The sequence below is a fragment of the Oncorhynchus tshawytscha genome, linkage group LG29 (assembly GCF_018296145.1).
Source record: "Oncorhynchus tshawytscha isolate Ot180627B linkage group LG29, Otsh_v2.0, whole genome shotgun sequence".
NCBI lineage: Eukaryota > Metazoa > Chordata > Actinopteri > Salmoniformes > Salmonidae > Oncorhynchus > Oncorhynchus tshawytscha.
Genome location: NC_056457.1, coordinates 8,418,486 through 8,434,868, shown reverse-complemented (window position 1 = coordinate 8,434,868; position 16,383 = coordinate 8,418,486). Strand labels below are relative to the sequence as shown.

The window sequence follows — 16,383 nt, the reverse complement described above, 5'->3', positions numbered from 1 at the left end:
GCTGTCATAATTTATCTGGCATTTAAATCCTTAGGAGAAATTCCCACATTTTTTAAATAAGTCACATCTATTTTTTTTAAATCTCAAATTCACACATTAGAGATAATTTTATGCCAAATCAATTTGCAAGTGAAAGTGTATTGGATGAAATTAAGATGTTTAGCCAAGGGATTAACCAAAATAGTTCAGTGGATTTATCCAAATTATCAGCCAAGAAGTTAAAAAATATGGCTAGTGTTTGCTCACTAGCTGCTGGCACTTTGTCGAATGCAATACCACGGGTGAATCATTGTTTTCATGCAAATTGGCTACCGAAATTAAGAGTGTGACTTCTTAACCTAGAGCTAATTTGGCAGGCAAAAAGCACATACTGCATTAATGAGATCGGATTTATTTTCAATTAAGTTGAATTAAAATCATTTTTAAAGTAATTGTTTACTTTATATGTCTCCAGGAAGTTTTCTGTGTTGTTTTTGTGATTTTAGGTACTGCAGATACACAGAATGAGTTAATCATCAGGATGCTTATTTGCACTTAGGCACTGTTGAGGGGATTAGGGTTCTGGTTGCCTTCCAAATATCAGCTTCAAAGCACCTTCTGAAACATACAGTAAATGGATTTCTTTGTTTCTGACAAGATTGTTACTGTGTGTATTCTGACAACAATGGAGTCACTGTTGATAGACACACCAAACAAAGGAAACATATAAAAATATTTCAAATCAAATCACACTTTATTTGTCACATGTGCCAAATACAACAAGTGTAGACCTTACTGTGAAATGCTTACTTACAAGCCCTTAACCAAGAGTGCAGTTTCCATCTACCATGAGAATTTATTTGATAGAATTCTGTTATTAGCATTGAACATGTTCACTGAGTAAACAAAACATTAAGAATCCCTGCTCTTTCCATGAAATAGACTGACCAGTTGAATCTAGGTGAAAGCTCCGATACCTTATTGATGTCACTTGTTAAATCCAGTTCAATCAGTGTAGATTAAGGGGAGGAGACAGGATTAAAGAAAGATTTTTAAATCTTGAGACAACTGACATGGATTGGTTATGTGTGCCATTCAGAGGGTGAATGGGCAAGACAAAATATTTAAATGCCTTTGAAAGGGATATGGTAGTGTGTGCCAAACCCACAGGTTTGTGTCAGGAACTCCAACACTGCTGGGTTTTTCACACTCAATCGTTTCCTGTGTATCAAAAAAATTGTCCACCACCCAAAGGACATCCAGCCAAATTGACACAACTGTGGGAAGCATTGCAGTCAACATGAGCCAGCATCCCTATGGAACGCTTGACGTGTCCCTAATGTTTGGTATACTCAAGGTATACTCATATTTGGACAAGGCAAATTCTCCAGTGTCTGGCTGACCTGGTTTTTACCAATCTGCCTGGATGGTTTGTACTGGAGTGGATCTTTAAAAGATCACCTGCCAGAATTTATGTCGGGCCTTTACGAACTATCACACTAACTAGGCCTGCCTGTTGAAGTAGACCTGTGTAAAATGTACAACCTGCTTAATCTGAATGACTTTTGAATAAGTTTGTTTCGTTTTCAATTGTATGTTTGCTCACTTTGTTTGAAGTAATTCACTGGTTTACGTATCCTACTCCACCCTTCCACGAATGCAGACAGACAGCACGAACGCAAGCGCCAGACTCTTGTGGCTGTCCTGAACGAGGGGGCGGTGGGGTGTCGTTGCGTCATATCACCCGCCTCGCTCCCATTGGCCGACACTACTCACCCGACACAGCTGTGATTGTTTTCTGCAGAGGAAGTCTGTCTCTGCTATGAGGTCTGCTGTTTGGAATGATATAGAAGCTTTTTCTCTCTCTCACCCAAACGATGATGTGACCAAACACCGTGATAACAGTCTGAGAGCAGCAAAACGCACAGCATTGTCGGATGAACAAAATCGGGTCTCGCTCGATCAGACAGTGTGAACGTCTGGAGAACAAGGTAAGAAGAGATCAATTATATCTGCTTTGCTATTGTCAATTGATAGGATAATCATAGCGAGATTGGGCAAATCAGCTTGAGAAAAGCAGTAAGAAGAGATCAATTATATCTGCTTTGCTATTGTCAATTGATAGGATAATCATAGCGAGATTGGGCAAATCAGCTTGAGAAAAGCATGGGCTACAAAGGTCAGTCTGCTCTAGACACAAACAGTCTTAGATTAGATCTAATTTAATGAGGCATACCTGTGTTAGCTACAATCTAATAACGCATCTGTTGTTCTCCAGCGCTGAAGTGCCAAATGCCAAGACTAGAAGAACACTGCTGGAGACGCTCTTGTACATCGAGGGTGGAATCTAAGAATTATTATAGGGAAAACTGGGTCGCATCGAAGGCTGAAGAAATGATGTCAATTATCACATCAGTGCTTAGCAATGTATACGGCTCGCTGCACAGTGTGCAAACAGCAAACTTAATCAGACGGGGTCTAGTCCTTTTCACCGTGGGAGTATTTCTTGCATTGGTGCTCAACTTGCTACAGGTTCAAAGAAATGTGACTTTGTTTCCCGAAGAGGTGATGGCAACTTTGTTTTCATCGGCGTGGTGGATTCCCCCTTGCTGCGGCACGGCAGCTGGTGAGTTGTTACTTTTCCAAAAACCTATAGTTTATAATTTTGTCTGAGTGAATGAGATTGCTATGTAGGCCTACTTCTAATTTGGAGAAAGGAATGTGAATTGGGCTTTTAGGGGGGAGCTTGTGTGTTTCATGATGCCATTATAGGCTACCAACTATAACCTGGACTACATAATAATTTACAGTTTTTTTCCATCATTGTTATTATCCATTATGTAAGTATTCTCGCAGCCACGAGGCCATTAAATGATGAGTGTTTTGTCTGGGAAAACCATACAGTAGTATTTATATTGCCCTCCAATGCTCCAATAGGCTTCCCTAGAAACAGCCGGACATAGAGAGTCATTATGGGTGTGCTGTGTTTTCATTGGCTGCTTTCATAACGGGTGAGCTGTGGAGGCGGTCCATAATTGGCTGTTGCCTTTAACATGCCACTATCGAAAAAGAGAAACAAGGAAGTCGTGTGCACTGTGCAGTCAGAATGAAATAAATTATTTTCACCACCAACCCGTCCCCCATGTTCTTGAGAAGTAGGCTACAGTGGTTCACACTTAAAAGAAATACAAATGTAAAACATTTGAGACAATTGATCCAACGTTTTTATTTCAGTGATATACTACAATGTTCCAGACTTATCTTTTATCACTCGGTTGCAGACATGTTTGTGCAAGGACTGATAAGAGAGAAATAATCATGTGTGCCTGAAAGTGAAACTAGAAAGCAATCATGTTGTTTGTTTCATTTCTGCCATTTTTTTTTACCCCCAAATTGAAACTCAAAGAAATTCAGAATGTTCAAGCCCTTAAAACAACATGAGCCAGTTTGATTTGTATGTAGGCTATTCAGTGATGTACTAACTCAAATGTCCTTTCTGCAGCTGTTGTTGGCCTGCTATACCCCTGCATCGACAGCCATCTCGGAGAGCCACACAAGTTCAAAAGGGAATGGGCCAGTGTCATGAGATGCATTGCAGTATTTGTTGGCATCAACCATGCCAGTGCTGTATCCTTTCTATAACAATGTCACAATGTGCACACTCATGTTATCTCAATCTAGAGACGGACTGACACATATTAGCACGTCCAGAGCTTAAACAAGGATGTTGTGGACTAATTAATGTGTAATACATAGATGAGTAACATTCTTTGATTAGTTTGATATACACTCCTTTTGGGGGCCATGAGCAAGATTTGGTCGGGAGGCCCCCCCCACCTTGCAGGCAAAACATTTTAATGCCCCCTCTTGACAATGCATTTTGTTTATTTTTTTAGTGCACAAATGTATTTTCTGCAATTCTTCACATTTTGCCATAACGTATTCCATGTTCATATGATATCTGTGTGAGATGGACAAAAAAAATCAATGGGGGCCCCTGGAGGTCAGGGCCCCTGAGCACATGCCCTGCATGCCCGGTCGTTAATTTGGTGATGATTAGGCCTACTGCAAGGTTTAGATCGCTGGCTAGACTACCTTACCTAGCAATTGAGTGACTGGCATAAAAAGTGAAAAACTGCTGATGCGCTACCAAATTTTTGTAAGCTGAGACCCCGACGGGGTTCCTTTTTTTTAGGTTGAGGGCCCCCATGCGAACTCTGGGCCAAACGCGCAGTATGTAGTCTGCATATAGGAAGAGGCTGCACTGTACACTCCATTGTTGTTTTGCTACATTTACGGCCTTGAAGGCAATTCATCTAGTGTCAGTGGGACAGTGGATGGAAGTCCCAACTGCATTCCTGCTTGTTTTGACTCCTTGACATACTAAGTATGTATGGAACTTACAGTTGCTTCAAACATGCACTGCTTGTGCCACCCACACTAACGCTTTGCTGCAACAGTCAAACAAATACAATATTTTTTTGAAACGCATTTTGAAACGTATTTTAAGGGATTCTTTACTGAGCAGATACTGAGAGAGGATCACAGATAGGGAGAGGTTGTGTCAAAGGGCAGTAAGCTAGATTGGAACCTATGCAAACAAATAGTCTTATTTTGCCCTTAACTGCTCCATCTCACAGAAACTAGACTTTGCCAATAATGTCCAGCTGTCCCTGACCCTGGCTGCCCTTTCCCTGGGACTATGGTGGACGTTTGACCGCTCGAGGAGTGGCTTCGGCCTGGGCATTGGGACGGCATTCCTTGCCACCGTTATCACACAGCTGCTGGTCTACAACGGTGTATATCAGTAAGTCAAATCATGCTTTTATTTTTCCATGTTACTCTAAGAGCCAATTTATGCTTGATCCGAAAATGTGGTCAGAGACTCCGTATGGATGGTGTGGTGCAATTACGGCGCCTCCGGAGTCACGCAGAGACCAAATTGAACTCTGTGCTGCATCGCTGTGCACCTCCCAAATGTTGTAACAATGCAGAGGGCTCCGTATATACAGCTGAAGTCAGACGTTTACATGCACCTTAGCCAAATACATTTAAACTCTGTTTTTCACAATTCCTGACATTTAATCCTAGTAAAAATTCCCTGTCTTAGGTCAGTTAGAATCACCACTTTTATTTTAAGAATGTGAAATGTCAGAATAATTGTAGAGAGAATTATTTATTTCAGCTTTTATTCCTTTCATCACATTCCCAGTGGGTCAGAAGTTTACATACACTCAATTAGTATTTGGTAGCATTGCCTTTAAATTGTTTAACCTCTCTAGGGTACGTGGGACGCTAATGTTCCACCTGACCAACATCCAGTGAAAGTGCAGGGCGCCAAATTCAAACAGAAATCTCAAAAGTAATTCCTCAGCCATACATGTATTAAACACCATTTTAAAGATAAACTTGTTGTTAATCCCACCAGTGTCTGATTTCAAAAAGGCTTTACGACAAAAGCATACCATGCGATTATGTTAGGTCAGTGCCTAGTCACAAAAAAAACAGCCATTTTTCCAGCCTCCAAAGCATCTGGTGAAAGTGCAGAGAGCTACATCAATTTACAGAAATACTCATCATAAATGTTGATGAAAATACAACTTATGCATGGAATTAAAGATATACTTCTCCTTAATGCAACCACTGTGTCAGATTTCAAAAAAGCTTTACGGAAAAGCACACCATGGAATAATCTGAGTACAGCGCTCAGAGACCAAAACAAGCAATACAGATACTCGCCATGTTATGGAGTCAACAAAAGTCAGAAATAGCATTATAAATATTCACTTACCTTTGATGATCTTCATCAGAATGCACTCCTAGGAATCACAGTTTCATAATAAATGTTAGTTTTGTTCGATAAAGTCAATCATTTATGTCCAAATACCTCCTTTTTGTTCGCGCATTTAGTACAGTAACCAAATGCGCAAGCACTAGGTCCAGACAAAGTCAAAAAGTTATATTACAGTTCGTAGAAACATGTCAAACGATGTATATAATCAATCTTTAGGATGTTTTTAATCAGAAATCTTCAATAATGTTTCAACCGGAGAATTCCTTTGTCTTTAGAAATGAAAGGGAACGGAGCTAACTCTCATGGGTGCGTGCCTGACTGAGCACATGGCCTTCTGGCAGACCCATGACTCAATCAGCTCTCATTCTCTCCCACTTCACAGTAGAAGCCTGAAACAACGTTCTAAAGACTGTTGACATTTAGTGGAAGCCTTATGAAGTGCAATATGACCCCACAGACACTGTATATTGGATAGGCTAAGAGTTGAAAACTTACAAACCTCAGATTTCCCACTTCCAGGTTGGATTTTTTCTCTGGTTTTTGCCTGCCATATGAGTTCTGTTATACTCACAGACATCATTTAAACAGTTTTAGAAACTTCAGAGTGTTTATCCAAATCTACTAATAATATGCATATCCTTGCATCTGGGCCTGAGTAGCAGGCAGTTTACTCTGGGCACGCTTTTCATCCGGACGTGGAAATACTGCTCCCTACCCCAAAGAAGTTAACTTGGGTCAAATGTTTCGGGTAGCCTTCCACAAGGTTCCCACAATAAGTTGGGTGAATTTTGGCCCATTCCTCCTGACAGAGCTGGTGTAACTGAGTCAGGTTTGTAGGCCTCCTTGCTCGCACGCTTTTTCAGTTCTTCCCACAAATGTTCTATAGGATTGAGGTCAGGGCTTTATAATGGCCACTCCAATACCTTGACTTTGTTGTCCTTAAGCCATTTTGCCACAACTTTGGAAGTATGGTTGGGGTCATTGTCCATTTGGAAGACCCATTTGCGACAAAGCTTTAACTTCCTGACTGATGTCTTGAGATGTTGCTCCAATATATCCACATAATTTTTCGTCCTCATGATGCCATCTATTTTGTGAAGTGCACCAGTCCCTCCTGCAGCAAAGCACCACCACAACATGATGCTGCCACCCCCGTGCTTCACGGTTGGGATGGTGTTCCTCGGCTTACAAGCATCCCCCTTTTTCTTCCAAACATAACAATGGTCATTATGACCAAACAGTTCTATTTTTGTTTCATCAGACCAGAGGACATTTCTCCAAAAAGTACAATCTTTGTCCCCATGTGCAGTTGCAAACAGTAGTCTGGCTTTTTTATGGCGGTTTTGGAGCAGTGGCTTCTTCCTTGCTGAGCGGCCTTTCAGGTTAAGTTAATATAGGACTCGTTTTACTGTGGATATAGATACTTTTGTACCTGTTTCCTCCGGCATCTTCACAAGGACCTTTGCTGTTCTGGGATTGATTTGCACTTTTCGCACCAAAGTACGTTTGGACAGAACGCGTCTCCTTCCTGAGCGGTATGACGGCTGCATGGTCCCGTGGTGTTTATACTTGCGTACTATTGTTTTGTACAGATGAACGTGGTACCTTCAGGCATCTGGAAATTGCTCCCAAGGATGAACCAGACTTGTGGATGTCTACAATTTATTTTCTGAGGTCTTGACTGATTTCTTTAGATTTTCTCATGATGTCAAGCAAAGAGGGACTGAGTTTGAAGGCAGGCCTTGAAATACATCCACAGGTACACCTCCAATTGACTCAAATGATGTCAATTAGCCTATCAGGAGCTTCTAAAGCCATGACACAATTTTCTGGAATTTTCCAAGCTGATTAAAGGCACAGTCAACTTAGTGCATGTAAACTTCTGACCCACTGGAATTGTGATACAGATAATTATAAATTAAATAATCTGTAAACAATTGTTGGCAAAATTTCTTGTGTCATGCACAAAGTAGATGTCCTAACCGACTTGCCAAAACTATAGTTTGTTTCCAAGAAATTTGTGTAGTGGTTGAAAAACTAGTTTTAATGACTCCAACCTAAGTGCATGTAAACTTCCGACTTCAACTGTACCTCCTCATTGAAATGATTGGTTAATGGTAGGTGGGGGCGAAAGGTCCTGTATATAAACACGGAAACTCACTTCCTTGACAACTTCCTTCACAACAGCTCTGCGAAGCACAGTAAGTATGAATGCTCTGACTTCTGCAGAGGCCTTATCACAGTAAATGCTGCACGGCCAATGCAGACGTCGGATTGACCATGCAGCACGAACTGTAAAAAATGCATGGATAGTATATTTTGGAGAGGTAATAATAATATGCCGTTTAGGAGACTCTCTTATTCAAAGAATACATTTTTCATATGGGTGGCACCAATAGGGAATGAACCCATATTCCCGACGTTGCAAGTGCCATGCTCTACCAACTGAGCTACACAGGACCATATTATTATGTTATTATACAACGGGTGGATCTAATCCTGAATGCTGATTTATTAAAACCGCATTCCAGCCGGTGTCTATTCCACAAGTTGCCACAGGTATTTTAATTTACTCTGTTCCATCTGACTGCGAAATCCATTGTCTCATCAGCCCAGCCAGGCAATTTATAAATTTGATCTCCACTATAAAATGCATCAAGACATTATCTCACATTTCTATTAGACTAACATTTAGTTTTCAACAGCGGAGATTTGTATAAACCTTGCTGTCTGTCTCTCCAACATTTGCAACATTGTTTCAATATTTAAATTCGATCTCATGTTGACCTATAGTAATGAACGTGTCAGGACGAGACAGGCAGAGTCAAACAGTCAATCATGAATCAGCTGGCATCATTTTTATGGATTTATACAGAAAATGTCAATTGATAAAAGGTAAGACAAAACCCAGCTAATTTGCAGTCTTTCCAGCTTCAGTTTGAAGTGATTGTAAACCTATGACTGTGTTGTTGGCTAGCTCCTCTGAACAACATTGTCTTGACGAGTGAGCACATCTTCTATTCCAGGTGAAATCGCTCCTCATTAGCTCATTGTTATGGATGTATCCAAAAACAAATCACTAGAAAACTGCTTATGCAAATGCAGCTACTTTGCTGTTATTCTGTCTGCACTTTTTGACTTGACTGTAAGTTAGCCGTAGTTGGCTAGGTAGCAAGCAAGGCATAAGAACGTTGCCAGCCAGTATGGCAATGGAACATTTAGAAAGAACGACTGGGTCGCGTCCATAGATACAGAACAGCAACCTTAGATTTGTGTCGGGACTATATCTTGTGGAAGGATTAAATAGTATGAATAAATTAATCAAAATAATGTTTTTAATGAAAATATGTCAATCATTATTTGAATATGTGTTGGTAACCCGTTGTATAAAAGTGATAATACCCTCAAAGCCAGTATTTGGAGGATATATTGGCACGGTTTGCAACAACACCTACCTTTTCGTGGACATTATGGTATCATTTACTTACCTCATAGTTTGAGAATAGCCAGTGAATCAAATAAGGTGTCTTTAAAAAAAATATATATATCTGCTTTGTGAATGATGTATTGAAGTATATTTTCTGGAACTGGTCCCAGTCACTTGATTCCATCAAAGAGGATCTGACTGATGAAACGAAAGCAATTCTTTTGGAGTCCCCCATGCCTCTACGCCCAATTATTGGCCCTCCTACCTGCCTCTGTGGAACCTCTTCAAAAATGTCCTGGGAAGGAGGAGCACTCTGTTGCTTCAGTGAGGGTTCTTACAAAGAGCTGAGTTCAAAAGGCCTCTGCAGCTTCTGTTGAGTGAAGGGAAGAGGGAGAGAGATGAGATGGAGAGGCAAGATGATTTTATATTTTTTTACCAAACTTTAATAATGCTGCTTTTCCCCCTTCCCGAGATTGCCTTTCCTGTTTTAGGACTCGACATGTCTTATTTGAGGCTAGATTTGACTAATGGGGCAGATATTTCATTTAATCTGATGTATTTTTCTCCCTCTCCTGTAGATACACATATCCAGACTTTCTGTATGTGCGCTCTTGGCTTCCATGCATATTCTTCTCGGGGGGAGTGACTGCAGGAAACATAGGACGCCAGCTAGCCATGGTAAGTCCTGCCCCCCCTCCCCCCCACAATTTTCAAATTCTTCTGGATTGTAAAGCACATGAACACATTGACACAGCACATTGACATGTTCATGTGGTACAAACTTTTGTGAGAGGAAAAAGCCTGACACCACAGTGTCGGCTATAATGCCTTTACCAGGTGTACTGCCGAAGTCGGCCCTTATTCTGTGTAGAATCCTTCACGGTCATGTCCGTTATTCAGTTTGACTCAATTAAAGTGTGAAAACAGATTAAGCATGTTGTTTTGTTTTACACAGTAGCGAGCCAGTCTTCGAGACAGTCCTAGAGCCAAATGTGTATCAAAGGGTCATTTTCAGCTTGTTGTTTTTGTTTGATGGGGTTTGAAATGTTGGCAGTTGGCTCGAGCCCTTGCTTGCTCTTTCTTTCTTTTTTTCTCACTCTTGATTGCTCTCTCTCTCTCTCTCTCTCTCTCTCTCTCTCTCTCTCTCTCTCTCTCTGTGAGATGGATTAAGACTTTAACTTTCATTCAGTCTTTTCAAACTTGCATCTTCATGTTTCTCGATTAACTAGCGGTTGAACTGTTGAGACGCTGACTAATACTTTTTGATATCTGACACACACAAACTTTAAAAAATGGCTCCACCCAGGTTTTGGGCTTCAGAGAGTTTGAAATGGCTGAAATATTGTCTTAATAAATAACATTATTGAAAGTGCTAAAAGCAATGTGCTGTTCCTTTTAGTCCTTCATCAGTAGCCTATAGCTGTTTATGGAGCCAGTTACACTGTATATAACTGATTGTATAAGGGAAAGTAAATTAACTTAGAACAGGGGCTCTGTTCAGTTTTGGGATGTATGTTCTACATCTGCTTAGCACATGAGTGAGTGCTCTGACTGGATGTTCTAAATCGAGAGGAACGGGTGAGAGGGAGCACTTTTTCTTCCAGACTGTATACAGTTAAGGGAGGCCTAGAGGAAGGAATATCACATTTTTACTACAACCCCAACGTAGGAGAATCTTCTCACAGCTATGCCTATACATAGGACCCCATGATCCACTGTAGAATAGTCCTATAGTCTACCGTAAAGGACTCGGAACTGAGCCTTAGGTAAAAGTCATCAATAATGTTCTTCTCTAATCCCCATTGTGGATGATACACTGAGTGTACAAAACGGAACGCCCGTTAGCAAGGACCCATAACAAGGAAAGGTTGAAGGGCAGCACCATAGGAGTTAGTCGTAACAGTATGTCTGTGTCCCAAATGGCACCCTGATCAAAAGTAAGGTGCAAGGTGCCCTTTGGGACGCCGACATCACCACTATACCTCCTATATTTTCCAAGATAGAATAAAACGGCATATTAGTGGTCAAAATTCTGAATAAAATAGCATCTACACTGAGTGGACAAAACATTAGGAACATGCTATTTCCGTGACAGACAGACCATGATCCCTTATTGATGTCACCTGTTAAATCCACTTAAACCAGTGTAGTTGAAGGGGAGGAGACAGGATAAAGAAAGATTTTTAAGCCTTGACAATTGAGACATGGATTGTGTATGTGTGCCATTCAGACAGTGAATGGGCAACATAAAATATTTAACTGCCTTTGAATGGGATATGGTAGTAGGTGCTAGGCGCACCAGTTTGAGTGTGTCAAGAACTGCAACGCTGCTGGGGTTTTCACGCTCAACAGTTTCCTGTGTGTGTCAAGAATAGCCCACCCAAAAGACATCCAGCCAACTTGACACAACTGTGGGAAACATTGGAGTCAACATGGGCCAGCATCCCTGTGGAATGCTTTCGACACCTTGTAGGGGCCATGCCACAACGAATTGAGGCTGTTCTGAGGGCAAAAGGTGGTGCAACTCAATATTAGGAAGGTGTTCCTAATGGTTTTGTACACTTAGTGTACAATTAAACAATAAGGCCCGAGGAGGTGTGGTATATGGCTAATATACAGGCAACGTAGATTGTCTGGATACAGCCCTTGGCAATGGTATATTGGTCATATACCACAAACCCCAGAGGTGCCTTATTGCTATTATGAACTGCTTACCGACGTAATTAGATCAGTAAAAAGTTATGTTTTGTCATACCCCTGGTATACGGTCTTTCAGCCAATCAGTATTCAGGGCTCGAACCACCTGGATTATAATATTATAATATATGCCATTAGGAGATGCTTTTATTGATTGAGACATTGTACATGATATTTGAACATGGGGTTTCCCCTCTCTCCCTTCAGGGTGGTGTCGAGAAACTGCACAACGACTGAACAGAGATCAGCTGAAGAGGAGCGAGAAGAACGGCAACCAATACGGAGAACCAGCATAATGGAAAAAAGTCCGACATCATGGGGAGAGACATTTCAGTTTGAAAGAAAACAGACTCTTTTATTTTTTTTTACTACTTTTCTGTGCATTATAACAAAGAGCTAGCCAGAATCTCCTTTACCTAATGTGCCATGACTTCTGTACCTCCTGGTGGCCAAAATACCTTTCCCCATCCCTGTTCGGGTCCAGATAGCATGAGGTTATAAATTAGCCACTAGGCTATCCGTGTTAGGGTCCAGATAGCATTAGGTTATCAGTTAGTTGCTAGACTATTCCTGTTAGGGTCCAAATAGCATTAGACTAGCAGTTAGCCGCTATGCTATCCCTATTAGGGTCCATGTAGCATTAGGCTAGCTTCTAGCCACTAGCTCTTCACTCACTATGTCAGGACAGTATTTGACCTTCCAGTTCTTCGAAATGAAAAGTTAACTGGTTTCAGAGTGAACTATTTGCTTTTTGCTGGTGTGCGAGTGCACGCGTGCGTGTAGATGTGTGCAGGTCTTAACAGAAAAGACGAGGAAAAAATGTGGAGCTAAATGTTTGCTTTTTTGTTATGCCCGAGTACAAAATTATCATAAAAGGGAAATGTTTCAGAGCTGTGCAAAAATGTCTGACACTCACAGAGACAGTGACTAGCAGTATGTCACCTGATGACATGTATTGTGTGTTCCCAATATTGTATGTAATTCACCAAAATAAGTATTTATCTCTGAGAAATTAGAATGCCAACACCTATAACTCCCAAATCAAATACATGAGATCGCAGATGATGTGACCATGTTTTGAACGAATGTACCATGATGCTACAATAAGTTAGCATATTCATAGTTGCAGTAAAATAAGTAATGATTAAAAAAAAGGCACCTGAATATGATCTGGTGTGAAGCTCACCTTTTGGCTGACTTCCTGGACATGGTGTGCCACCTGGACTTGACCTATGAACCCTCAGATTAGTATATGAATGGTTGATTTTCCATTTAAAGTTTTCCAGACTAGGCATTAAAGTTTGGGAACATACATTAAGAGAAGGAGAGAGCACAGGACATTTTTATTACGGCCTAGAGGATTTGCAATCTGTGATTGCCCTTGTATTATACAATTGAGTGCTTTTTGTCACTACCATACCAGTTCAGTTGTATTACTTGTACATAATTATATATTGCTTACATGTATAATCTCTTCCCTTTATAATCAGACCGGTATTACCACACTTTACCTATTTAGTTCGATAGTTGGGGGTCTAGAGGAATAAAAGTGCAATCACATATATACCTGAGCCGATTATTCTTCCGTATTTATTATTTCTGTAAATGGTTAAGAGGTGAAACTGGAATTATATGCAGTGTGGATATAGAAAATGAGCAGGAAAATTAGCAATAACAGCAGTGTTTGTAAAAAAAATAAAGTGTCAGAGATTACTTGCCTTCTTAGACTGTATACCAATGACTATTCTCACCGTGAGGAGAAGACAAAAAAAAACGTGTCAAACCGTTTGTAAAAAATCTCGTAGTAGTTCAACATTCGTAAATGGGAAGACGGATGTATTTATTATTATTTTTTGTTGGTGATGTATAGATCACGGAGGGGTTGGTTGGTACACCTGGTTCGGTTTGAATCTTTGCTCAAGTTCAGGAGTGTATCCCAAATGACACCCTATTCCCTATAAATTATGTGGGCACTTCCATGGGGCAGAAGTCAGTGTGTTGTTTTGATTTTGGATGGCCAGATTGCTAGCGCAAATGACAAACTGCCACGTGGGGAATCGTAAGTGGCTCGTTTCAGCTCTTTTTATCTTGTTCTTTAATACGTGTTTTGATTGATTTCATGTCAGTGCTAATATGGCCAAAATATGCCAGCTAGCTAACCAACAACTGTAACGGTGTACTTCAGAGACGACAAGTGCTCATTGTGCAAATATATTTATGTTTTCAATAAACAGATATGTGAGCTAGAAGAAATATAGCTCACATGTTGTCAACAATATAAGCCAACCCAATCTGCTTTGCCCCATAGTTGCGCACTCGTAGGTTTTGTCGTTAAACAACCAACCCGTCTACGTAGTGCACTACTGAACAGCGCCCTTATGGCCCTGGTCAAAAGTAGTGCACTATATAGGGAATAAGGTTCCATTTGGCAAGCAGTCCAGGTGTGCTGCTGGGAGAAAAGATAGCTTTATTATTGGGGTGGTTGAAGCACCTATTATTTCAATATGTAGAGAGTGAGTGTGTGTGTTTCTCTTATGTCAGCTGTGTATAATTTGTATTACCTTGAATCCAAGTGGAAAAATAAAAAATAAACTCCTAGTGATGCGTGCTTCTACTTTGTTGCGCCCACATATCTTAGCAGAAGGAAACTAGACAGATACAATATGCTTTGTGTGCAGTAATCTTTTGAGCCCAATGCATGCAGTATTTGTATGAGAGTTTACCCCTTTGGTAACGTTACCATCAGAAAATGTAATTGATACAAACAGACAAGGTATGCAAATGTGACATAAATCAAATAAAAACGCCTTCCTAATATTGAGTTGCACCCCCTTTTGCCCTCAGAACAGCCTCAATTCGTCAGGGCATGGGCCCTACAAGGTGTCGAAGGTGTTCCACAAAGATGCTGGCCCATGTTGACTCCAATGCTTCCCACAGTTGTGTCAAGCTGGCTGGATACCCTTTGGGTGGTGGACCATTCTTGATACACATGAGAAACTGTTGAGTGTGAGAAAACCCAGCAGTGTTGCAGTTCTTCATACACTCAAACCGGTGTATCTGGCACCTACTGCCATAACCTGTTCAAAGGCACTTAAATATTTTGTGTTGCCCATTCACCGTCTGAATAGCACGCATACACAATCCATGTCTCCATTGTCAAAGCTTAAAAATCCTTCTTTAAACCTGTTGTGACTAGGGGGCAGTATTTTCATTTTTGGAAAAATAACGTACCCAAAATAAACGGGATATTTTGTGAGGACAAGATGCTAGAATATGCATATAATTGACAGCTTAGGATAGAAAACACTCTATAAAGTTTCCAAAACTGTAAAAAATATTGTCTGTGAGTATAACAGAACTGATATTGCAGGCGAAAGCCTGAGAAAAATCCAATCCGGAAGTGCCTCGTGTTTTGAAAGCTCTGCGTTCCAATGCGTCCCTATTGAGCAGTGAATGGGCTATCAATCAGATTACTTTTTCTACGTATTCCCCAAGGTGTCTACAGCATTGTGACGTAGTTTTACGCATTTATGTTGAAGGATACCCGTAAGCGGCTACATTGTGTAAGTGGTCACCTGATGGCTCTCAGAGTGACTCTCGCGTAAAATACAGAGGTAGCCATTTTTCCAATTGGTCCTACTTGAAAAAACAATTTTCCCGGTGGATATATTATCGAATAGATATTTGAAAAACACCTTGAGGATTAATTATAAACAACGTTTGCCATGTTTCTGTTGATATTATGGAGCTAATTTGGAACATTTTTCAGAGTTTTCATGACCGTAATTTCTGGTCGATTTCTCAGCCAAACGTGAAGAACAAACGGAGCTATTTCGCCTACAGAAATATGAATGAACATTGGCTATCTAACTGGGAGTCTCGTGAGTGAAAACATCCGAAGCTCATCAAAGATAAACGATTTAATTTGATTGCTTTTCTGATTTTCGTGACCAAGTTACCTGCTGCTAGCTGGACATAATGCTATGCTAGGCTATCGATAAACTTACACAAATGCTTGTCTTGCTTTGGTTGTAAAGCATATTTTGAAAATCTGAGATGACAGGGTAATTAACAAAAGGCTAAGCCGTGTCTCAGTATATTTCACTTGTGATTTTTATGAATAGGAATATTTTCTAGTAATATTTATGTCCGTTGCGTTATGCTAATTAGTGTCAGTCGATGATTACGCTCCCGGATCCGGGATGGGGAGTATCAAGAGGTTTTAACCTGTCTCCTCCCCTTCGTCTAATCTGATTTAAGTGGATTTAACAGGTGACATCAATAAGGGATCATAGCTTTCACCTGGAATCACCTGGTCAGACCACTAATAAGTCCGGGATCCTTGGGACACCCTACCTCATTGAAGTTGAAATGTAAAATGTTAAGGGTTATGGTTAAGGTTAAGGTAAGGGTAGGGTAGGGTAGGTGTTCAGGTAAGTGTTCAGATTTAAGCTAATGCTTAAGTGTAATAAGAGTTGCTGAGTAA

The 16,383-nt window shown here is 40.6% G+C and overlaps 1 protein-coding gene across 1 annotated transcript; it reads left to right on the top strand.

The window, feature by feature from the left end:
• Positions 1–1,769: 1,769 nt before the first annotated feature.
• On the top strand, positions 1,770–14,495 carry insig1 (insulin induced gene 1). The gene is made up of 6 exons (XM_024393097.2): positions 1,770–1,970; positions 2,258–2,605; positions 3,482–3,606; positions 4,620–4,786; positions 9,779–9,878; positions 12,105–14,495. The coding sequence occupies exons 2-6, from the start codon at positions 2,272–2,274 to the stop codon at positions 12,132–12,134; spliced, it is 756 nt and encodes a 251-aa protein (XP_024248865.1). The 5' UTR covers positions 1,770–1,970; positions 2,258–2,271; the 3' UTR covers positions 12,135–14,495.
• Positions 14,496–16,383: the final 1,888 nt, after the last annotated feature.

Coding starts and splice junctions, on each gene's coding strand:
- insig1 (XM_024393097.2), top strand. CDS start 2,272: ATGCCAAGACTAGAAGAACACTGCTGGAGACGCTCTTGTACATCGAGG. Junction 3,607..4,619: donor GCATCAACCATGCCAGTGCT/GTATCCTTTCTA, acceptor TCCATCTCACAG/AAACTAGACTTTGCCAATAA. Junction 9,879..12,104: donor TAGGACGCCAGCTAGCCATG/GTAAGTCCTGCC, acceptor CTCTCCCTTCAG/GGTGGTGTCGAGAAACTGCA.